The 25,723-nt window shown below is 35.3% G+C and overlaps 1 protein-coding gene across 1 annotated transcript in view; it reads left to right on the forward strand.

The window, feature by feature from the left end:
- The window catches only part of SPAG16 (sperm associated antigen 16), an 885,716-nt gene that overhangs the window by 124,146 nt on the left and 735,847 nt on the right, over positions 1–25,723 (forward strand). Inside the window, exon 10 of the mRNA XM_079924326.1 lies at positions 19,284–19,411. Within this exon, the coding sequence (XP_079780452.1) occupies positions 19,284–19,411 (128 nt within the window). The remainder of the gene's footprint in view (positions 1–19,283; positions 19,412–25,723) is intronic.

Raw genomic sequence — 25,723 nt, forward strand, 5'->3', positions numbered from 1 at the left:
TTTTTTCTTTCTTTCTGTAGCAGTTTTTGTATTCTGACGTTTTATGTGGTTTACTTGTTGTTTGTTTATTTTATGTCTCCCCAATATATTGTAAACTACATGTGGGCTGGGATGTTTATTTTTCTGTTTGCTTACTAGTATATTTTGGGAAGTTGGAATAGTGTCTGGTATATTGGGACTATCAATACATATTTATTGAATGACTCAATGAAAACCTTCAATAACTGACCCCTTCTGAAAAAAAAAAGGGCTATATTTTAAGATTGGGGTTACATTCATACTACATTCCTTGCATTGGTTGGTGGCAACTGGTGCTTTAAGCAAGACATGCATGCATTTCTCAGCCTCTACAGTTATTACCCCAGTTGTCTTCCCAGTACCGAGTACTTATATACCTTGGAATTAGTGTTCATATTTTTGCTTTTGTTTTTCTTACAGAAGAGAGAAAAGTTAATTATGTCTTGTGCTCATGTCTTTACCAAAAGTGGGAACATGGGATCAAGAAAGAGCAAGAAAGTTATATGTTTACTAAAAAAAGGGGGAGAGCATATTTCTACATTGAAGTAAAGAATTTATCTGTGTATTAAACATACATCTTTCAATGCCTACTAAATTAATTCATTTGAATTATCTTCCTGGCTTTTGAATGTCTGAACCTGCTTTATATAGTCAAAACTGCAACCTTATTTAAAATTCAAAGATAAGAAGGACCACTGAAGCACATGTATTAACAAAAAGAAGATAAATATTGCAGAAGATCATGTTAATAGAAAATACCTTGAGTAACTCAGAGTATAAGTTAGCTATTTTACTGTGAAGTCTCATAAGGTTGTAAGTCACCAAGCCACAAGCAGATCATCCTTGTGGGTATCCATAGACAGTGAAAACTTCAACAGCTAAGATGATTATCACTTTAGGCACAGGCTTGCATTTCTATCTGGACATGTAAAACAAACAGATGCCATCCAGTTGGGGCAGAAGTATTAGGCATTTCCCCTTAGCCACTAATGTAGATAACTTTACCTTGCTTAAAAAAAGGCATTGCCTTTGAGGGATGGAAACAGATAAAACTGGTGAGGAGAGATGTCAATAATTATCCATACTTTCTATCCACAAAGCTAATCAGAAAATCCTTGACATTTACTCAGAGTAATGCCATAACTCAAATAAATGAAACTTGATTTGTTGAATTAGGAAATCTGTTGAAAACAAGTCCACCATTTTCAAAAGTTGCCCCATTTATTGACTTTTGCATAAAGCATTTTTTAGCACTGCTTCAATGCCTGTCACTGTGACAGAAATGGTCACCTGTGTCATCATTATGGTAGAATCCTCTGTGCTTTCTGTATATGTCTCTCCATTTCATTCACCCTTCCTTTGAATAATTTTGAGTCTGCAGCACCTTTATGTGATTGTAATAGTGTTAAACAAAAGCTATAATTTATTGTACAGGATTATTTTACATATAATATAAATTGAAACTTTTTATATATTTGCATTATTCCATAACAAGCTTTACCAAAATGAAAAATTGGATGACTTAATATTTTTTTTAATTACAATTCTTAATTTATCTGCATTAAAGTCAGGATAAGAAGGCTAAGTTAAATGTTGCAATTTCAGTTTCAAAAATGCATGATTATTCTTCATTTTGGAAGCCTGCCAACTAGAGAATATATTAGGCTGTGAATGCAACTAGACATGTCATACAATTCAGCAGTCTCTAGCTAGTCAAGATATATCTTTGGGCAAATTTAACCCTTATAAGACTAATTCTTGGTCTCTGTTTCATAGAGATTTTGCAGTTGTTTATTTTTTTATTTTTTTTAAATTTATTTATTTTTTTGTGGTACACGGGCCTCTCACTGTTGTGGCCTCTCCCGTTGCGGAGCACAGGCTCTGGACGCGCAGGCTCAGTGGCCATGGCTCACGGGCCCAGCAGCTCCAAGGCATGTGGGATCTTCCCAGACCGGGACACGAACCCGTGTCCCCTGCATCGGCAGGTGGACTCTCAACCACTGCGCCACCAGGGAAGCCCTGCAGTTGTTTATTTTAAATGAAAATTATAGTGAGAGGGATATAACCTAAAAGTCACTGAAAAGTCCAGGTCTATCAATTTTAGTTTACATGCTGCTAAGTGAGGGGAATTAATAAAGACAGAAAGTCTTCATTCATTTTCAAATAAAACTGCTAGTTGAGAATTGCCTTATTGTACAAACCTAAATATATTATGTCCTTTTCATAATGTCTAATTCATTGATTTTTGTCATCTTTCATTTAATTGCTTATATTTTTGGGTCAAATAGGATTAAAAATATGTTATAACCATTTTCTTACTATAGTGAACTGATCTGATTTAAAACCATTGAGAAAATAAACAGCTATGTTTAAATAGCTACGCATAAGCAATAACTAGATACTGTATGAGTGACCCTTTGACCTCTGTGGATCCTGCTTATATTTTGATTAGTGTCTGTTTAGGCTCCTGGTGACTATGGGAGCCACTAGGATGCCTTCCAGAGAAATAGAAGCATAAGCAACCCAGCTGTGTACTCTTTGTGCCAATAAGAGGACCTGTGCCAGCTGGCTGCCCTCCAGAAATGTGCAGTGGTAAACAGAAAGTTACCAACAGAAAGGTATTTATTGCTTTCCCAGAAGGGGAATTTTAGCTAAGAGAACACAAATGAATTGGATCATTATTCCCATTTCTCAGAAAAGGTCTGTGCACGAGAGGGGTGTAGACTTCATTCTTTGCTTTAAAAACTTAAGTTTATTAAGGCTGTCATAATGTGATTTTTATAAATGAAGAGTATTACTGAAATGGTTACTTTACTCAGGGATTAAAACAGAAATAGGTTATCTTGACTTGGTAATGGGTAGAAAAATTCAGACATTCCAAACTCTCAGTGTGTGTGGTCTTATATACACCAGTTTGAAATGTGGGTGTCTTTGCATACTCAAACACACACAAAAACCAACTCAAATATCTCAGTGGCTTAAAACAGAAAAACAAATATCTCATGTACACTACATGGCCATTGTGGGTCAGCAAAGGGGCTCTGCTCATCATAATCACTTTGGGAATGCAGGCCAATGAAGAAGCTCTTGTCATTGCTTTCGTAGTATCGGAGAAAGGGACCAAAGATGTGGACAAACATGTCCTGGCACTTCACGCTTGTTCCCAGAAGTACCACATGTGGCTTTTGCTCACATTTCATTGGTCAGGTAAATCACACAGCCACACCCAAGTTTAAGAGGGCAGAGATGTGTAATCCTAGCCTGTATTATTTTTACATCATACATATGTTTAATATCAAGCTTTTCCAAGTGTTAAGAGTAATCTCAGTTCCTTCTAGAAAAATTTGAAAATGCAGAAGTGAATATAAAATAAACAGCATACAGAGTTAGTTACCATTAATATTTTACACACTTTCTTTTAGTTGCACACACATATGCGTATGTAGATATATCATATATATGTCCTCTATATAATGTGGGTACTTTTGTATTCCATAAATTTTCTTTGTGGATATAATTATTAATAGCTAAATAGTGTCCCATCACCTGGATGCATGGTATTCTATAATTCAATTAACTAATCGTTTTGTTTTTTTTTTTGAATTTAGGTGTTTCTAGTACTTCACTATAATAAATAATGGTCCATGGATATCTTTATATATACATCCTAGCACATTAGTCTGAATATTTTCCTAGAATACATTTTTAGGAATAGGCTTACTGATAGAAGGTATTGGATCATTTCTTAATAAGTTTGATACATATTATTAAATTTCCTTCTAGAAATTAGTTTATATAAGTTTATATTATTACTTGCAGTATGTGAGAGTACCTCACCAATTTCTCATTTAAAAATATAGTTTTCCAATATGTAAATGAATAGCATCTCATTTGTTATTATGTATTTATTAAATTGTTAGTGAGACTGACCATTTTTACATGTTTACTGACTACTTTATGGGTGATTTTTGTATTCATAGACTGTACTATTTTCTTCAAGAGAGTCAAATTTTTTATGGTTGATTTAAAAATATTTTTATATGTAATTATATTATTACTTGTACATACCAACATTTTCCTTGCAGTTTTTCCTTTGATTTTTTTTTTTTTAATTTTAGAAGTTTAAAAAATTGCATAGGGCTTCCCTGGTGGCGCAGTGGTTGAGAGTCTGCCTGCCGATGCAGGGGACACGGGTTCGCGCCCCGGTCCGGGAAGGTCCCACATGCCGTGGAGCGGCTGGGTCCGTGAGCCATGGCCGCTGAGCCTGTGCGTCCGGAGCCTGTGCTCTGCAACGGGAGAGGCCACAGCAGTGAGAGTCCCGCGTAGCGCAAAAAAAAAAAAAAAAAAAAAAATTGCATAATCATTATAACTGTTTTTACTTCACGATTTCTTCCTTAATGTTATGCTTAGATAGGGCTTTGTATTCCAAAATCATATAAATATTTACTTACATGTTATTTCTGGTTCTTTCATGATTTCTTTTTTTTTTTTTTTAACATTGAACTCTAATCCATCTGGAATTAATTTGGGAGCAGGATAAGATGCAATATTTTACCTTTTCTTCCCAAATAGTTAAATCAGTTTTCACAGCAACTTTTATTGATTAATCTATATTGAGTCTTCTGGAGACTCAGTCATCAAAAATGTAGACTTACACGTCAACAAAACCAACAGGGAGATCTCACCAGAGACAAAGATCTGCATTAAAAATCATTGTGCTACTATGTAGAAGGTCTTAATACAGAACCTTATTGTCATAGTTAAGAAGCTATTCTTAATTGATCTGGTTGTAGTATTTTGTGGCTTATAGCAGATTAGAAACCACACAAAAAGGGGATGAAGAAAAGGGTAGAAATTGCTGTAATCAATTAGAAGGAGACAGAAAAACTAGAAGGTAAACAAAGTTGTATTATTCAACAGTAGTGTTCATAATGATTACCAAGCCATTAAGGTAAAAAGGTTTCATTATCTTTACTCTTTCTGTTTAGGAAGCCCATTAAAAAAACAAAAAGGTTTAAATCAACAGGGCTTGATGAAAGAACTGGGAAAAAATATGGTAAAATGAAAAGGATTTTGGAGTCAGACAAACTTGGATTTCAATCTGAGGTTCTTAACCTAACAAATCCATGACATTGGGAAAGGGGTTAGATTATTTTAGACTGATTTTACCCATCAGTAAAATGAGGATGATAAACGATCCTTGTGTGGCCATGTGATATACAGTCTCATCATGTTCATCCCTCATCTACCTCCTTGTAACTCCCAAGCCTGCTTCAAGATGAATTCTGAAAATTCCAAGTAGATATGGCATTCTCTTCAGCAACTTCAGGAGCTGTTTGTAATTTATAGTTAAGCCAAATGATTCTTTTAAGCTAGAAGAAAAGTTAGGTCTTAAGTATTTTATCAATGTATCTTAGTTAATAGGGTCCAGCTGGAGACACAAGAATACTTACATAGATACTGGAGCTATAGGGCAAAGAAGAAATAACTGAGGCTTTGGGGCCAGGAAGATAGAATTTGATTCCTCGTCCTACCACTGATCAGTTAGCTGATCACTCCACTAATCAGCTCCTACCTGAGCTCTATTTTTGTCCATTGTGAAAGAGAGATGATATCCAACATGCAGAACTGTTGTGGGGATTTGGCACGAATACGTAGTTTAGTCTAGAAATATACTTTAAAAATATGACAAACTAGAGGAGTTCTCAAGTGATTGTTTATTGTTTGTACCTTTTGTTTTTGCTAGTCTTTTTACTTTAGTCTAATTTGATATGGGTCAAAGAATGATTCAGTGATAGCCTTAAAAATGTATCAAAACTATTTGCTTGATATAATCATATACAGCAGAAACTTTAAAGAATTATTAGATACTTTTAGGAGTATTAGATCAAAAATGCCTAAATGCATATGAAAACAGCATTTTGCGAGTATAATCCTCCCTACAATCTAAAGCCACAACAATGCAAACAAACCTAAAGGTCAAGCAATTGAACAAATACATAAGTGAAGAAGGAAGACTTATCCTGACTCATTCTCATTTTAATACTCAGACTGTGAATGTCAATTAGCTCAATCAAGTCTTAACAGGTAATGTCAGCTGTCAGTCGTTCCTAGGTAGCGATGTGTGAAGTTTGTCAGCAGGCAGTGGACTACTTGCATGATGAATGAAATAATGAGGGCACAGAAGCCTGAACAAAACTTCTCTTTTTCTGGTAAATTCCTCTCAACATGGGAATTTAGGACAAGGAGAGAAAAATCACTTTAAAATCTGTTTTAAGGCAGTGTTCATTTAATGCATTGTCTATTTTAAAACATTCCTCTTTTAACCTTGTATTTTTAAAAATTAATGTCAATGGCAAATGATTAAGCATCATCATTTTTAACTGTATAGGTCAGTGTAAACAACATTAGCTGCTACAAGAGATAAGCCTCCAAATTCAAAGTGCTTTTACAACTGAGGATCGTACTCACTGTGGATGGTGTGACTCCTCTGAGTTCATTCAGTGACTCAGGTGTATTGGCAGCCATAGTCCTCCAAATAGTCCATAGTCCTCCAAATAGTCCTCCAAAGTAGTCCATAGTCCTCCAAATAGCCATAGTCCTCCAAATAGTCCTCCAAAGTCATTGTGGCAGGTGAAGGGAAATGGTTAACTATGTTGGGAGGTTTAAGGGCTAGGACTTGAAGAGGCTTCCATCATTTCTACTCACATCCTGTTTTACAGAACCCAATAACTTTAACTCAGTTTAACTGTGAGAGAGGCAGGGAAATGTAGAAGAGCTCTTTAAAGTCTCTGTTATACCCTCCAAACTTGTTTTATTTGAACAGTCATTTAAATCTAAGTTTTTAACTGTATCATATCCCGTTAAACCATGGTTTGAAAATACTAGTTACAGGTTAGAAGGCATTTAATATGTGTAGACTAGATCTTTTATATACATTACTTTATTTGAAAACTTAAGAAAATGATACATTCATATGATAAAATATTCAAGCAGTAAAGAAAGGTATAATATTAAAAGTAATTAATTCTGTTCCCTTTGCTCTGATCTCTATTTACTGCATGCATTGGTGACAACTATTTTGTTTTTTCTTTAGTTTTGTTTTTTGGCTTAAAACAACACTTATTTATTAACTCACAGTTCTGAAAGGCAGAAATCTGAAAACAAAGCGTCAAGGCTGTGTTTCTTCTGGAGGCCCTAGGGGAGAATCCTTTCCTGGACTTTTCCAGCTGCTAGAGGCTGCTTGGATTCCTTGGATCATGGCCCCTTCCTCCATCTTCAGGGGACATCACTGCAAACTCTGTTTCTATAATCATATCCCACTCTCTGATCCTGAACCTCCTACCTCCTTTTTATTTTATTTTTTTAAGTTTTTCATGTTTTGTTGTTTTTTAATATAATATTTTTCCCTTTTAAAATTGAAGTATAGTTGATTTACAGTGTTTCAGGTGTACAGCAAACTGACTCAGATCGATCGATCTATCTATCTATCTATCGATATCTATATATATATGTATATTCCTTTTCAGATTCTTTTCCATAGGTTATTACAAGGTATTGAGGATAGTTTGCTGTGCTATACAGTAGGTCCTTGTTGTTTATCTATTTTGTACATAGTAGTATGAATCTGTTAATCCCAAATTCCCAATTTATTCCTCTTCCCTCTTTCCCCTTTGGTAACCATAAGTTTGTTTTCTATGTCTGAGTCTATTTCTGTTTTATAAATAAGTTCATTTGTATCATTTTTTAATTCCACATATAAGTGATATCATCCGATATTTGTCTTTCTCTGTCTGACTTAGTTCACTTAGTATGATAATCTCTAGGTCCATCCAATAATGCTACAAATGGCATTATTTCATTCTTTTTTGTAGCTGAAAATTATTCCATTGTGTGTGTATGTGTATATATATATACCACATCTTCTTTATCCATCTGTCTGTCGATGGACATTTAAATTGCTTCCATGTCTTAGCTTCCATGTCTTGTAAATAGTGCCGCTATGAACATTCATAGCTACTGCCTCTGTTTAATTTTTTATATTTTTTATTGAAGTATAGTTCATTTGCAATATTATGTTAGTTTCAGGTATACACAGTAATTAAATATTTTTATCTATTATACTCCATTTAAAGTTATTATAGAGTTTTGGCTATATTCCCTATACAATACAACATATCCTTATAGCTTGTTTATTTTATACTGTAGTTTATGCCTCTTAATCTTCAGCCCTTGTCTTTCCCCTCTACCCTTTCCTCTCCCCACTGGTAACCACTAGTTTCTTCTCTATATGTGAGTCTGTTTTGCCATATTCATTTGTTTTATTTTTTAGATTCCACATATAAGTGATAACAGAGTATTCATCTTTACCTGTGTGACTTATTTCACTAAGCATAATATTGATAACATCTGGATCCATCTGTGTTGTTGCAAATATTTCATTATTTTTTATGGAAATATTTCATTCTTTTTTATGGCCGAGTAATATTCTAGTGTGTGTGTGTGTGTGTGTGTGTGTCTCCATTCATCTATTGCTAGACAATTATCTATTCATCTATTGCTGGACAATTAAGTTGCTTCCATATCTCGGCTATTGTAAATAATGCTGTTATAAACATGGGGGTGCATGTATCTTTTTATTAGTGTTTTTTTTCTTTGGGTATATACCCCATAGTAGAAATGCTGGATCATATGGTAGTTCTATTTTCAGTTTTTTGAGGAACCTCCCTGTAATGTTTTCCATAGTGGCTACACCAATTTAGATTCCCACCAAGTGTACTAGGGTTCCCTTTTCTATACATCCTTGCCATTATTTATTATTTATAGACTTTTTGATGATAGCAATTCTGACAGATGTGAGGTGGTAGCTCTTTGAGGCTTTGATTTTCATTTATCTGATTATTAGCAATGTTGAGCATCTTTACATGTGCCTGTTGGCCATCTGTATATCTTAGAAAAATGACTGTTCAGGTCTTCTTCCCATTATTTAATTGTGTTGTTTGGTTTTTAGACATTGAGTTGTATGAGCTATTTATATATTTTGCATGTTAGCCCCTTATCAGTCATATCATTTGCAAATATTTTCTCTCATTCAGTAGGTTGTCTTTTTGTTTTGTTGATGTTTCCTTTGCTGTGCAAAAGGTCTAAAATTTAAATAGGTCCCATTTGTTTATTTTTGCTCATTTCTTTTGCCTTAGGAGACTAATCCAAAAAAACATTGCTACGATTTATGTCAGAGTATTTTGCCTATGTTCTCTTCTAGGAATTTTATGGTTTCAAGTCTTACATCTAGGTCTTTAATTCACTTTGAGTTTATTTTTCTATATGGTATGAGAATTTCATTCTTTTACATGTAGCTGTCCAGTTTTCCCAGCACCATTTATTGAATAGACTGTCTTTTTTCCATTATATATTCTTACCTCCTTTGTTGTAAATTAATTGTTCATAAGTGTGTGAATTTATTTATGGTTTCTCTATCCTGTTCCATTGATCTATGTGTCTGTTTTTGTGTCAGTACCATACTATCTTGATTAGTGTACCTTTATGTTATAGTCTGAAGACAGGGAATGTGATATTTTCAGCTTTGTTCTTTTACTCAAGATTGCTTTGGCTATTTGGGGTCTTTTGTGGTTCCATGTAAATTTTAACATTATTTGTTCTAGTTCTGTGAAAAATGTCAGGGATTTTTTGATAGGGATTGCATAAAATCTGTAGATTGCTCTGGGTAGTATGGACATTTTAACAATATTAATTCTTCCAATCCATGAACAGAGGATACCTTATAATTTCTTTGTATCATCTTCAGTTTCCTTCATGAATGTCTTAAAATTTTCAGAGTATAAGTTTTCACCTCCTTGGCTAAGTTTATTCCAAGGTATTTATTCTTTTGGATGAGATTTTAAATGAGATTGTTTTCTTGCTTTCTCTTTCTGATATTTCATTATTAGTGTATAGAAAAGCAACAGATTTCTGTATATTAATCTGGTTTCCTGCAACTTTACTGTATTCGTTTATTAATTCTAATAGTTTTGTAGTGGAGACTTTCAGGTTTTTCTATATGTAGTGTCATATCATTTGCAAATAGTGAGTTTTATTTCTTCCCTTCCAATTTGGATGGCTTTTATTTCTTTTTGTTGTCTGATTACTGTGGCTAGAACTTCCACTACTACATTAAACAGAAGTGGCGAGAATGGTCATCCTTATCTTGTTCCTGATTTTAGATGAAAAGCTTTCAGGTTTTCAATGCTGAATATGATGTTTGCTGTGGGTCTGTTATAAATGGCCTTTATAATGTTGAGATATGTTTCCTCTGTACAAACGTTGATGAGCGTTTTTATCATGAATGGATGTTGAATTTTGCCAAATGCTTTTTCTGCATCTATTGAGATGATCAGGTGATTTTTTATCCTTTTGTTAATGTGATGTATTACATTGCTAGATTCTCAGATATATTCCATTCTTGCATCCCTGGAGTAAATCCCACTCGATTGTGGTGTATGATCCTTTTTATGTATCATTGAATTTGGTTTGCTAATACTTTGTTGAGGATTTTTGCATCTATATTCATCAGAGATATTGGCCTGTAGTTTCTTTTTATATTGTCTTTGTCTAGTTTTGGTGTCAGGGTAATGGTGGCTTTATAGAATGAACTTGGGTATGATTCCTTCTCTTCAATTTTTGGAACAGTTTGAGAAGATAGATATTAGCCCTTCTTAATATGTTTGGTAGAAGTCCCCTGTGAAGCCATTTGGTCCTAGACTTTTGTTTGCTGGGAGGTTTTGTTTTGTTTTTTTTAATTACAAACTCAATTTCTCTTCTAGCTATTGGTCTGTACAGATTTTCTATTTCTTCCTGATTCAGTATTGGAAGATTGTTTCTAGAAATGTATTCATTTCTTCTAAGTTTTTCAGTTAGTTAGCGTATAACTGTTTGTAGTATTCTATTGATTTTTTTGTATTTCATGGTATCAGTTTTCATTTCTGCTCTTTCATTTCTTATTTTATTTATGTGGGTCCTCTTCTTGTTTTGAGGAGCATGCTAAAGGCTTATCAATTTTGTTTATATTTTAAAAAAACTAGCTCTTTGCTTCTTTGATCTTTTTTCTGATATGAGTATTGTTACCCCAACTTTCTTGTTATTTCCATCTGCATAAAATTTCTTTTTCCATCCCCTCACTTTCAGTCTGTGTGTCCTTAGCTTTTAAATGCATCTCTTATAAGCAGCTTATAAATGGGTCTTGTTTTTCTTTTTTTTTATCTAATCAGCCACCACATGGCATGTTTTTGATTAGAGCATTTAGTCTATTGACATTTAAAGTGAATATTGATGGATAAGTACTTATTCCAATTTTGTTACTTGTTTTCTGGTTGTTTCTGTGGTTCTTCTCTGTTCTTTTTTAATTTCTTCCCTTATGATTTTATGATCTTCCTTATTTGTATGTTTGTGTTCCTTTCTCTCTAGCTTTGTATATCCGTTGTAGGTTTTTGATTTGTGGTTACTATGGGGTTCATGTATGTTGACCTACATCTACTTGTTTTAAACTGGTAGTCATTTACTTCAAATACATTCTAAAAGATCTACATTTTTTTACTCCCCTCCCCAACATTTTCTGTTTTTGATGTCCTATTTTACATCTTCATGTTTTCCCCTTCACTGTTAAGACCCTTTAACATTTCTTTTAAGGTCAGTTTGGTATTCATTAACTCATTTAGTTTTTGTCTGTCTGAGAAGTTTTTTCCTCTACTTCCATTTTAAATGATAATCTTGCCTGGTGGAGTATCATAGTTTGTAGGTTTTTCTCTTTCAGCACGTAAATATATCATGCCCTTCTCTTTTGGCCTGCAAACTTTCTCCAGAAAAATCAACTGATAGCCATGTGGGGGTTCCCTTATACGTGACTCTTTGTTTTTCTCATAATGCCTTTAGGATTGTCTCTTTATGTTTAACTTTTGCCATTTCAATTATAATATGTCTTGCTGTGCTTCCTTTTGGAATCATCTTTTTTGGGGACTCTCTGTGCTTCTTGTACCTTGATACTGTTTCCTTCATCAGACTTGGGAAATTTTCATCCATAATTTCATCAAATACATTTTTGACCCTTTTCTCTCTCTCTTCTCCAGGGACCCCTATAATGTGAATGTTGGTCTGCTTGATATTGTCATAAAAGTTCCTTAAACTGTTCTCATTTTTAAAATTTATTTTTCTTTTTGCTGTTTTCATTGGGTGATTTTCATCATCCTATCTTCCAGATCACTTACGTGTTCTTCTCTATCACCTAGTCTACTTTTAATTCTTTCTAGTGTGTTTTTCATTTCAGTTATTGTATTTCTCAATTCTGACTAGTTTCTTATTAAAATCCTCACCATGTTCATCTATTCTTTTCTCTAGTTCATTTAGCATTCTTATTACTAATCCTTGGAACTTTTTACTCTGGTAAATTGTTTATGTCTGTTTCATTAATTGTTTTTTCAGGTTTTTGTTGTTCTTTCTTTTGAAAAACAATTTCTCTGTTTTCTCATTTTGCTTAATTTCTCCATCTTTATGAAATTAGTTCAAACAGTTAGTTACATATTCCTGTCCTTCTGTGGGAATGTCCCTATATTGTCTGCATGTGTCCAATGGCTTTGGTGGCAGAGCTGAATCTGAAGTGAGCAGAAGTCATGTCATCAGTCAGTGTGTGCTAGCAGCCATCACATCGGTAGTAGGTAGGACTGGAGATGGAAGAGCTAGGACCAGAGCCAGATGTTAGCTGGGGCTTCTTTTCTGCTCCATAGCCAACACCACCATATCGGGGGTGGGTTGAATCCCATGTTGCTGGAGCAGAAGCCCTGGTGTTCATGTCTGATCTGGTTCTGTTCCCTCGAAGTGTGTGCTTTCTGCCCCAAGCATTGACATGTTCAGTCCAGAGAGGAGCATTGCTGAAACAAGAGGGGCTGGAGCAGGAGCTTGGCATGGGCCGACGTGCAGGCTGGGGTGGTCCCAGCACCAGTCAGAGCTCCAGAACACTCCTGATCTGCTGTCCCTCACGAATGCCAGTAATGGCTTCTTTTGCCCCTTTCAGATGCTGTGTCAGGTCTGAGTCAACTCCTTCCCTCACAACTCCATACCTTCCTTAGAAGTAGCAGCCTCTGCCCTAGTGGGGAGCTGCGTTATAGAGCAAGAGGGGCCAGAGCAGGTGCTTAGCGTGGGCTGGGGCATGTGGTAGGGTGGTCCTGGAACCAGTCAGAGCTCCAGACCACTCCTCATCTCCTGCCCTTATGAACAGCAGTAATGTTTGCCCTCGCTCCATTTGGATGCTCTGTCAGGTCTGAGCTGGCTCCGTCCCCCACATCTGTGCACTCTCCTTGCCTGTGGCAGCCTTCAACCTAGTGTGCAGCTGCACCATGGAGCAAGAGGGATGGGAGCCAGTTCTCAGCTCAAGCTGAGGAGCCTGCTGGGGCGGTTGTGGGAAACTGGCCCAAGTCCTGGGCAGTTTCAGTCTGCTTCCTCTGCCTTGTTTTGGGAGTAAGCAAGCATGTGTGCACTTTTCACAAGCAGAGTCTCAGTTTCTTACAGTCCCACTGTCAGTCTCACCGGTTTTCAAACCAGCTAAGGGGACTTATCCTCTTGGCGTCATACCCCAGGGCTGGGACACCCAATACGGGGTTTCAACTGCCCACCCCCCAGGAAGGGTTGCCAAGCCTGTGTAATCTCGCTCCTCTTCTGTGTCCCCTCTTAGAGGCTCAGGTACCGATCTGATCACTTCCCTTACCTTCCTACCTGACTACATCTGGATCTTTCTTACAGTGTTGTTTGTGTAAGAGTCTTTCTGCCAGTCTCCAGTTTGTTTTCAATGAGAATTGCTCCACATGTTGATGAATTTTTGATGTGTTCATGGTGGTTGGTGAGCTCCACATCCTCCTGCTCTGCCATCTTGATCTCCTCCCGGTGACCAATGTTAAGATTCTTGCTCTCTCTGTCTCTCTCTAAAAATGTTTCAAAGATACATTAGCACTTACCTATGTAGAACCTTTTTTTATTTTATAAAAATGGAATGATTTTCCTTATATGCTATTCTATAAATGTTTTAAGTTAATAATATAGAGTTAATTTTGTATAAGTATATATAAATTTAGAGTGATATTCAAAATATTTGACAACCATTAGAGCATAAGCACTGACCAATCAGAATGGATGCTGGATGTAGGGTGGGAGAATGGTCCTGGAGCCCCAGGTGTGCCAGAAATGACCTTAATTAGGCAATAAAATGAATAAGTCAGGGGCAGGGGTTGTACCCATAGAAGGAGCTAGAATGTGGGGGTGAGAGGAATATGGAGTATGTGCTCAGGGTATCAGCTGTTTTCCAAGTAGTATGAATATCTTTCAGTATTTTAACAACTGACAGGGCCATACTGGTGTGCTAGGGTTATATCAGCACTTCATGTACCTCATTCTATTTAAAGGTAGTACACCAGAGTAGTACTATAATTTTTAAAGTAAATCAAGGTATTGATGCACAGTTAGATTGCTTTTAATATCTTATATTGTAAGAAATGCTGTGTATTAGAAAACAAAAGCAAATCACAAAAACAAATAAATAAAAAACATAAACAGAAAAGAAAACTTGTGTATGTAATCTGGTGAAACTTTGTGAGAATATCCACAAGGCAAATTCCTAGCTGTGGAATTACCAAGTCAATTTTTATTTCGATAGAAATTTCTTTGAAAAGTCAAATCAGTTTACACTCACCCCAAGTGAGAGAATATTTTTTTTCCGTATCTTGTCCAACAGTTTGCATTATTATATTATCAAAAATTATGTCTTTATTCAATTTGATAACTGAATGATTAAGGAAATATTCCATTCTTGTTTAGTAATCATTTTGTAATAGTTGAAAAATTGTTTGATTTGGAGTTATTTATACTTAAACTTTTTGTTTGTATTTGGATTAATTACTATGAGTTTGTTTTCTCAGCTGTAAAATGGAGATATTATAAATGTCAATGCAATTTTGCCTGGTTTGTTATTCCAGATTAATTTTAGAATAATTTTCTAAGACTCCTCAAAATTCACACTGAAGTTTTTATTTGAATTGAATTAAATATTTAAATCAAACTTCTGAAGTTCATTAATAGACTTTCTATCTTAGTCCATGGACTATCTATATTCAATCAGCCCTTGCTTTATATCTCTGAATAAAGTGTGTTTTTCTTTCTGTAGGTTTAGTAAATTTCTTATTAGTGTTCTGTGAGGTATTGTATATTTTATTGTTGCTAGATTTGATGAAATATTTTTCTTTTATATCTTCTGTTCATTCATTGCATGTATGAAGGTTGCTACTTTTATAATTTGTAGTACATTTGTAGTAATGTGGCCTCTTTATAATTCCTTTTTCCACTTGGCTTCATACACATTATCTATCTTTCTCTGTCATCTATCAATGTAATCACAATATATGCAACTTATGATAATTTCATCTACTTCGTTCCAATAGTTTCATTGCTTATTTCTTCACCTAAATATCCTCTGCATATTTCTACTCTAGCTTTTCTTTTCATTTATATTGTTTCTTCTTGAGACTGAGTCCTTGCAATGGAAGGAGTGTATTCTACTTATATTTGTGGTCTGGTAAACTACACTAATGCCCGACACAAAGGAAACACTCAAATGTTAAGTGAATGCCTGAGTGAATAATTTTGAGCTTCAGATTCAAGGTTGTTCTGGGCAATTCCCATGAATGTTAGCTCAATGGAAAACAATAAACAAGATAGAGAAGCAGACACAAGTCAAATGGCATAGATATGGAGCCTGGGTACCCAAGAGACTAATGTGGAAGGAGGCCAAAATAAATAATTGGCTTCCCAATCAGGATAGGTACAGGGGATGCCTAACTGATATATCACTGAAATGGAGAGAAAGTTACCCATCTGGTGTTTCATCCTATGAATATAAGCAGCAAGGCTGTATTTAACCTCAACTGGCTGGCCAATGAAGTAAGGACTCCTTTTATTATTGATCCTGGGACGAAGAGAGATAGCCAGCAGTTAACAGATATGAGACTGTATTCTGACAGGTTGGGTCATAGTAGAGTCTGCTGTAATCAGCATGCCAGGAGAAATTAATCCTGGAATTTGATTAAGATAGAGTATTTTATAATAAGTAAAGTATGAAATAACTCAATGAATTTACTCACCTTTTACTCACCAGTTGAAATTAACATGTGCCACTAGTTGCAGCAATAATAAACACAGAAATAGCTAATGTTTATTAAGGATTTATTAGATGCCAAGCATATGATTAGTGCTCTACAGAGATTATCTCACTTAATCCTCATAGCAGTCTATGAATTCAGTATGATTTTGATTGTATTTTACAGGTGGGAGAATACAGCTTAGAAAGTTTGTTAAGTAGCTTGACTAAATTCACATACTAGTAGGTAGTAAAGCTGAATTGTGAGGAAAAGCCAAGATTTTCAATCCTGACATTTATTTCACATGACGAGCTTTAAAATAAAATAAATACCAGTGTCAGAGCCTCTCTTTCAGAAATTATTACTTAATTGGTCTGGGGTGGGGCTTGGTGGTATTGGTATGGTTTAAAAAGCTACATGGTAATTTCAACATGTCCTTAGAGTTGAGACCATTGACCTGTCAAAGCACCTTACTGGGAGTTTAGCTTTGCCCTCAAATTGTACCTTGTCAGTACAAAGGAATGATAATGGTTATGTAGCTTGAAGAATAGTTTTAAGATTTATTTTCCTTCCTCTATGCACTGTCCTTATTTAGGTATCCTGTATTTACCTTTCTGATCGTGCCTGCCAATTTATTGGCTATTGTCTCCTGGAATGTTTCAGTATACAGGCTGGGTTATAAAGGGTCTTAACGTTTTGCCTCTGCAAGTGCATCTATATTTAGATAGGATTGCTGTTACTAGACCTTTACTGCTCTTGTAAATCTTCTTTTAAAATAGTTGTTCAGTTATTATTATATTTCCCTATATATCAAACAGGTTGTAGTTGATTAGGTTTATTAAATGCCTTGTATTAGTTTTATATAATGATCGGTTTAACAGTGGTTATACAAGTTGCTGTAGATAATAAGTTCATGGTTCTAGATATTTCCATGTAGTCAAAAAATTATACTCAGAATGGATCCTGCTCCACCTTGCTATGTTTTCCAACATAATAATTTATCCTACCTCCATTTCCAGCCCAAGCAATATTATTAAAATGAGGTACCATCACAACGATAGGAAAAGGGGCAAAAGGCATAAATATACAGTTGAGAGAAAATGAAGTACAAAAAGAAATACAAAAATAGTTAATCTAATCAATTCATTGGCAAAACACCAATAAAATAGCTTTATATATGAATTAGCAACAGTTTTTTCAGACTTTTTATCATGTAATTACATATTTATTATTTTATTGTTTATGGCGTCCTGATGCTAGAATGCAAGTTCCACAAGGTCTACTTTGGTCAGTGATATATTGTAAGAGCTGAAACCAGTGCCTGCCCTGAAATAGACACTCAATAATAAATATTCGTAAGAGAAAGAACTATGTGCATGTGTGAATGTGCCCATAGCAAAGATGTGGTACATTGTATATATCACTATATAACTGGCAGGGGTGTGAATTCATGTAACAATTCTAAAGAGCAATCCATGAAGAGGTATCATGTTTTTTGTTAAATGTTAATTTTATTTGGATTATTATTTATTTATACTTCTAAATTGTGAGTGCAGATTTATAGACAGAAAACCTTGTTCACAGCATCGATAATCATGAGGCAAACAAATATAGCTGATGTTAAGTAAAATATGACATTTATCATTCTTTCAAAATAGACTAAATACTGTGAAAATGCAGTAATATAATGTTAAATGAAAACTGGAGGGTGGATAATAGAGCGTGGTTCCAGTTTTGTAAAAATTGAGAAAGAGAGGCAGACAAATTCTTAAACCAGAGTGATAATAGTAATTATACCAGGGTGGTAAGAATAATTTTAATTTTTTTCTTTGTAATATTATAAAATGCATAAAATTTCTCTAAGGATGTATATTACTTTCTTGATCAGAAAAATACTTCAGTTATGAAAATTGGCTTTATCATTTTCCAACTCTGAGGATATAATAAAGAATCTGTTGCAATGTAACCTCCACAAGGGCAAATCTTTTTTTTTGCGATACGTGGGCCTCTCACTGTTGTGGCCGCTCCCATTGCGGAGCACAGGCTCTGGACGCGCAGGCTCAGTGGCCATGGCTCACGGGCCCAGCCGCTCCGCGGCATGTGGGATCTTCCCGGACCAGGGCACGAACCTGCGTCCCCTGCATCGGCAGGCGGACTCTCAACCACTGCACCACCAGGGAAGCCCAGGGCAAATCTTTTTATCTGCTTTGCTCATTGGTGGATTCCCTATGCCTAGAATAATGTTTGGGATAAAGTAGCACTCATAAATATTTTTTGAATAAATGAATGAGTGTGCAAATGAATAGTATGTCTCCCTCTTTTAAAGGCAGTTTTAAAGTGTTAAGGGTAAGCGGATTGATTACTTCCTTTTTGTGTAGAATTGAACCATTAATCCATCCATCATTAAGTGTTAATTAAGTGCTATTCATAGCATGTCTTCTTTCCACTGAGGAGAGACCACTTTGTCATGGGCTGAAAATGATCTTTTATCTCTCGTTAGAGTTTGCTGGGTGGGGAGGAAATGAGCAACACATGGAAGATGTCGATTCTAATGTATGTGAGATTTAAAATGATTATGACAGAAATTTTTTATCTTTAGTAAGTACCTTTAATTTAGCCCTATGTCCTCAGATTTAAAGAAAACCGTAATTATCAATTAATAAATGTTATTTTGTTATCCAATTAAAATGTGTTTAGTTCCCCACTTATAGAGAACAAAAGGAGTATAAAAATAATCACAGATTTTGTTGATGTTATTGTTGGGGATGGAAACATTGCAAAAGGACAATAGACCAATAATATAAGACAATGCTATATTGTGCTTCATTGTAATTCAATAAGGGGATTTTTTTCAAGTAATTTTTACCGTGTAGTATGCAGTTTAGATTTATGCAAGTAGATATATGCCTTATTTAAAATTTTATGTTTTTTACATATTTTCTCAAAACTAAAATCAGGAATAAGGAATTTAAGGTAAATCCTGATGGATTATAATAGTAGCATTTATATTCTAATATAATATTAAATAAAACTGTATCAGTGTTTGCAATGAGTTGTCTATTTTACACAGAACTCTTGCTATATTTTTTTCTCTAGGATTCAGTGTTTCCCTCTGATATGCAACCAAATCCAAACCTGTGTTTATGCAAAGAAAATATTTGTCCAGCAAAATTTGACTACAAGCTGAATGACATATTTAGACTTCACGAACTTCCAGTGAGCTGGTAAGATTCTTGATGTTTTATTAATACCTTTGAGATTTTATTGTCATGTCTAAATTTTGATACTCTTATAGCTGTTTATGGTCAAAGTGTTTTGCTCTTAGCCTGTTTCTGAAATTGCTACTTATAGCACTGAAAGAATCCTCTTAAAGCTGTTGCAAGAGTCTCAAAACTAACTGGTTTAGGCACTTGGTGGCAGTACAGCCTAAGTGCACTACTGTGCATTTTTAATGTAGAGGTTGCAGTTCTGGCTTAAAATAAAGCACAGATTGTTTTTAGAGAGGTTTGTAGGATTTGTTTTAAAAATAGGATCTCAGCAGCTATGCATTTCGTTTGATTATTTTACTTAAAATTTTATCAGTGTATGTTTTTTTCCACATTAACGCATTATTTTGTTTTGTTTTGAGGACCATAGTTTTGTGAACCATAATCACATCAGTTTAAAAGCAAAACTTATTACTTGCTAATAAGTTTTATGAATCTGCATATTTACATTCATAGGAAACATTTTAAATCTTATAAAATTTATACTACTCCTATTCAGAGTGTTTGAGAAAAATATTTCTGTGGAGAATCAGTAAATATACATTCTACAGTAGATTTCTATGGTACTTTAAAATTTTACTAAGTGGTCAGCTTTTGTAAATAATCATGGATACATCATTTTAATTATGGTTTAGGTAAGTAATATTGTTTTCTTGTATTTGTTCATATAATCCCGTTTATATTATTGATTTTTAAGAAATTTGTACAAAGATGTATAGCAAACATTATGTAATTGCTCCTTTTATACTTAATGAGGAAAAATGTCTCAGAAGAGGATGTTAACCAACTCTAATAACCTACACTTAACTGTGGTGAGGTTTTTCTTGTTTTGTTTTGTTTTATTTTGCAAAGTTTACCTTGCTCTTGATGACTGTATGTATATTCACTTTCTAAGACCTATTTGTTTGATTATTTTCATGTAGCAAGACTCTGCCATGACCAAAACCAGTAGGTTAATGAATTGAAAAGATCTGTTAGTAAAAGGAACCATAATAATGATACATTCATACCTTAAGTATTCTATTTCAACTTAAAACAGTTCATTTGCATTCACATGACAGTCTTTTGATGTAAGGCCATGGCTTTTTCTTTCCTTAAGTGACTGTTGATTGGAATTCTACATTATATTTCTTGCATAAGCTATACCAATAATGTATCACTAACAATTTTATGATTTTCTTAATCTGAAACAAGAACTTCAGACGCTCAGAAGATGATCTCCTCACATTTCCATGGCATTAATTTAATTTTCATTGATAGCAATTCTTCTTATCACACTTATATTTCGTCACCTTGATTAGTTTTTAATTACATTATAGTAGCAAATGCAACTGGCTTATGAGGTTTAGTAACAAACTCCTCTGACTCTTTGTGATAGTGGACCTTAGCTGGTGGGAGTGGCTTGTGCTGGTCTGCTGGGGCATGGTCTGGAAGCTCTGAGCAGTCAGGGCACTGCTAGCACAGCCAGAGTGTTTTACAGAGAGAATGGGAAATGTTGACCAACGATTAGTGGAGGTTAAGGGAAAAGCATTTACTAAATGAAAATGTGGAGAAGAGAAAGAGGGAAACATTTGACTCTTAGTCAGAAACAAAGTCTGGATTCCAGATTAATTTATTTGCAGACTTTGGAAAGACAGTTGCCCTGATAACTACTACTGCAACCCAGGGAATAATTTCTCTGTCATAATCTTCACTAGTTAGCCCATGAGGAGAGAAGATTCTAGCATTATGAGTTAGGCCGTAAAAAAAAAGCAAAAAAAAGAATTGTGATTAGAAAACTAATCACTAATCTTCTAGTGTAACATACCTCAAAGGAAAATTAAGCTGTGACTTTGGGCCAACTCATTTACCTGGGCCTTTATTTGGCCTGTTTCTTCTTTTCCAATTTGTCTCAGTTTCGCTTCGTTATACCGCCATTTCTTCTTGGTCACAGGTTTGTTTTTCTCTCTCCCACCTATTTTATTCTACTACTTTCTCTGTACTCTCATTCTATACCACCAATCCTTAACTAGCCATAATATAAAATTCAACTGTAAATTTCTAGTGTTTCTCAGATAATTTCATATTCTCTGTTCTTAATTTAAAACTGAATCACCCCGCTCCCACCACCCCATATACACACACAGAGGTTTGGTACTTTATAGGTCTTTAATAGTATAATGTTTATTGACTCAATTATGTTTCTTTAAAGAATAAAAAATGTTTTTTGTTTTATAAGTAACTGTGAATTTATTTATTTTGTTTTTCAATTATCATCAGTGGAAATAAAGTTCTTCCTCTATGGTATATAGGTTCCTTAACTTCATCAAAATAACAATGATAGTAATGACAATGATCATGAAAGAATATCAATAATAACAATAAACTGTTTTACAAAGCATCTTTCAATGCCAAGATTCAGCTATTTTTCCCCCAGCTCTCTCTCTCCATATATATATATTTTTTTTCTTTTTTTCTCTCTCTCTTACACACACACACACACACGCACACAGATGAGGCTCAGAGACCTTGAGAAACACAGAGAAAAATTTTGTATCAGGTCTGGTTAACTCAAAAGCAGACCATAAAACAGTGAATGAACCACAAGGTATTTTATAGAAAAAGCCCAAGGAAATAGTTTCTATTTTTACAATCAAGCATACAGGTATGTCAGTAACATACCACTATATAACCTATGAGTTTGGCCAAGATACTTTTTTCCCCTGACAAGCTTGACGTAGGATAATTGCTTTAAACTTAAGTATTAAAATAATTAATTAGATTGTGTTTAAGTGGAGAATTTAATTGTGCGTTCTTTCCCTGGAAAACACAGATTTACTAAAATGTATTTTAGTATATTTTTCCAACAAGGTCATAATAAAATAAATGCATATTAAATTCCAGATAATTAAAAGAATTTTAATGTCTTACTAATTTGCATTTTTAATAGAGTGCAGTTTCATAGGTTGAAGAACCAGAAGGATTTTAAATCAAATTAGTTAACAGAGTTTTTAAGTTCTGAGATAGATGTCTTTCTCCTACTTTCACAGGATGGTTCCCATCAGCCTAGAAAATATACTCCAGTAACTCCTATTAGTTTAAAAAAAAGACTTTTTCTTGAACCTACAACCCCCCACCAAACCTATGCTGTTTTCCTAGAAGCTGCTCTGCTCACTTTCAGTAAAAAAGTTGACAGTACTGCTGACTGAGCTAACAGCTTCCACTTGCGCTTCCATTCTCCCCTCCAGTGGAGCTCCCTTCCTTTCCTCTGCTCTGGAAGTAACTCTTGTCAGTCATTCCCTGCTTCGGTGTCCACCGCCAGTGGCCACTTCTCCATTCTCATTTTCCTCTCCTCTCAGCTGCAGTCAATACAACCACCACCTCTGCGTTTACTCTCCTGACTCCCATTATTTGCATGGTCCTGGTCTTCCTGCTGAGTCCCAGGCTGTCCTACTCAGTGCCTTCTCAGCAGGCTGCTTCGCTTCTGCTAGACTTCCAGTTGATAAATTGCCCCAGGCTCAGCCTCAGAGCTTCATTTTTTCACTGTCTGCACCTTCTTAGGTGGCCTCTTCCAAGCTCAGACTTTAAACACTCTCCATATAGTGATAGATAATCACCTTGGGAATATCTCTACCATTGCCATCTCTCTTGAGTTTGAATATCGAATAGGCTTCTCCGAATTATCATGCTCAGGAAGAACTCTTATTTTCCCTCAGAAAAATGGGTCTCCTGATCTTCCCCATTTTTGCAAAAGCAAAATGTAAACTTGTATTAATTTACTAAAGCTAAAAGCCTAGGAGTAGTTTTAACTACTCATTCTCTCACCCTGCAATTCCCACCATTAAATCTAAGAGTAAGTCTGATAGGCTTTTCCTCCAGAACATATTTACATTTTCCCACTTCTCTCTATCTATATTACCATGACCATCTCTCTTGCTATTGCAAAAGCCTACTAATTCACCCCACGTTACCCAGTAATTCACTTACTTCACAATAGCCAAACTGATCTTTTAAAAATGTAAATCAGATAAGATTCGCTGCTTTTGGTACAATAATGTCTTCCCCTTGTTTTAAAGTAAGATCCAAACTTCTTACTGGGGCCTACAAGGCTCTGCAAGTTGGGACTCCTGCCCTCCTCCCATTGTGTTGACCACATGCTCTCCCCTGCTTCCTTGCCCAGGACTCTCAGCTACCCCGTCTTCTCACTATTCTGCAAACATGCCTCACTTCTCTCTGCCCCCAGGTCTTTACACTAGCTCTTCCCTCTACTTGTGTTGTTACTTCTCCAGTTTGTGCACACCTGGCTCATTCTTATCTCTAAAATCTCAGTTCAAATAACACCTCCTTGGAGAGGCAGTTCCTGAAATATGTGACTAATGTTTTACTCCTCATTCCTCCAGTCACTGTCAGTCCTATCATTCTACTTAATTTCCACCATGGTTTTTAGTAGGCATGCAGCATAAATTTTAAAGTACTTTATAAAAATGAAAAAGTACATGAAATCTTAGTATTTTTCTAGTTTATGGGTGGCTAGAGACTAGCTAGATTCTCACCAATTCAGTTTCCTCCTCCCTGGGCCCACTGGAAGATCTTATCTCCCATTCTTCTGAAGTGTGTTAACCCTTAAGACCCCCATTGGGATTCTCTGCTGTCTCTGACTTCATCCTCATAGCTGGAATCAGAGGACTTTGGAAGTGACAAACTGTGTGCTAGAAGGCATGTGGATCTCTGAGTCATGTGTGCTTGGAGAGTTCTCCAACCTTCATCATGCTTTGTGTGAGGTACTGCTTTAATTGCCCTGACTAATGCACTATATTTTTGTGAAAATGGATGAGTTAGGCTCTATAAGATGAGTGGAATTTTAAAAAAAACAGACTGAAGGTACTTTCACATTCATTCTACAAAAATTTATTGAGCATTTATCAGACACTATTCTGGACAATTAATTAAATACATAGAAATCTGTTCCCAGGAAGCTTACATGTGTTACAGGGAACAAGTAATAAACAGTAGTGAACACGTATATGCTATAGTATGTTTGATGACCATAGTGCTATAGAGAAACACAAAGCAGACAGAGGGAAATGGAATAGAGGTTCCTGTTGGCTTGAGGTTAAACACAGAGGCCAGGGCTGTTCTGAGAAGGTGATGCATAGTGAAAACCTGAAGTGGGTGAGAAAGTGATACATGCAGAGAATAAGGAAGACGGTTAGAGGTGAGAGAACAACGAATGCAAAGCCCTTGAGGTGGGAACATGTCCAAAATGTTCCAACAAGGAGTCCAGTATAAACAGAGTAAGTGAGCTTGCAGAAGAGGAGGAGAAAACTAAGTTAGGTATTTGGGGACCAGAGAGAGTGTGACTTAGGGCCTTATAGATCATAGTAAGGAGGATTGTGAATTTTATTCTGAGAATGTTGGAAAGTTTTTAGAGGATTTTGAGCAGAATTATGCAATTTGGCTTATATAACAACAAGATGCTCTGACTACTGTATGGAAATTAGACTGTCAATGGGGGTTAAGGGTAGAAGCTGGCAGACTAGTTAGGAGCTATTTCAATAATTCAAGAGAACTGTAAAGATTTCCTGGCCTAGGATGATAGTGTTATAGAGGCTAAGTGGTAAGAATTTTTTTGATGAGAGAGTGAGCAGGATTTTTGGGTTGGCAGGATGTCGGGTGAGAGAGAGGGCAATTAGGGTTGACTTCAAGGTTTATGGTCAGAGCCAGTGAAGACAGAGTGGCCGTTAATTTCAAGGCTAAGGGAGAGCCAGGTTTGGAATGTGGGGTTTGGCATGTTAAGTTTGGGAGGCCTATTAAACTTCCAAGTGGACTTAGATGTGGATGGGACCCTTAGATTCTCCTGTGAACACAGTTCATAGCTATGTGTGCTCCCTGGCAAGTGGTTAGGTTCATGTCAGTACTATTCCATGCACTTCCATCGAAGCAGTCACCAGAAATGGAAAAAGTGACTAAGTACCTTTTAATGCAAAAAAAATGGGTGTTATAGAAATGTAATTTTTTAGCATGGGTCAATATTTCTCATCTTGTTCTGGGTATAAATTATATATGTTTATAAAAACCACGATTATATTCTAAAATGTGAGCTTCCAAGTTAAATATTAAATTCTTTTTATAACTATACATTTAACTGGCATTTTACAATGTATATTTATAATAAGCTTAAGTCGTAGTGTAATTTTTATGCTGTTTTTATCCCCAAACAGACAAGCAATATATTAGAGCAAAGTGTATATTTAAACTTTGAATTATCAAAGGAAAATAACTTATAGTTTC

The sequence above is a fragment of the Stenella coeruleoalba genome (genome assembly GCF_951394435.1).
Source record: "Stenella coeruleoalba genome assembly, chromosome: 6".
NCBI classification, from domain to species: Eukaryota; Metazoa; Chordata; class Mammalia; order Artiodactyla; family Delphinidae; genus Stenella; species Stenella coeruleoalba.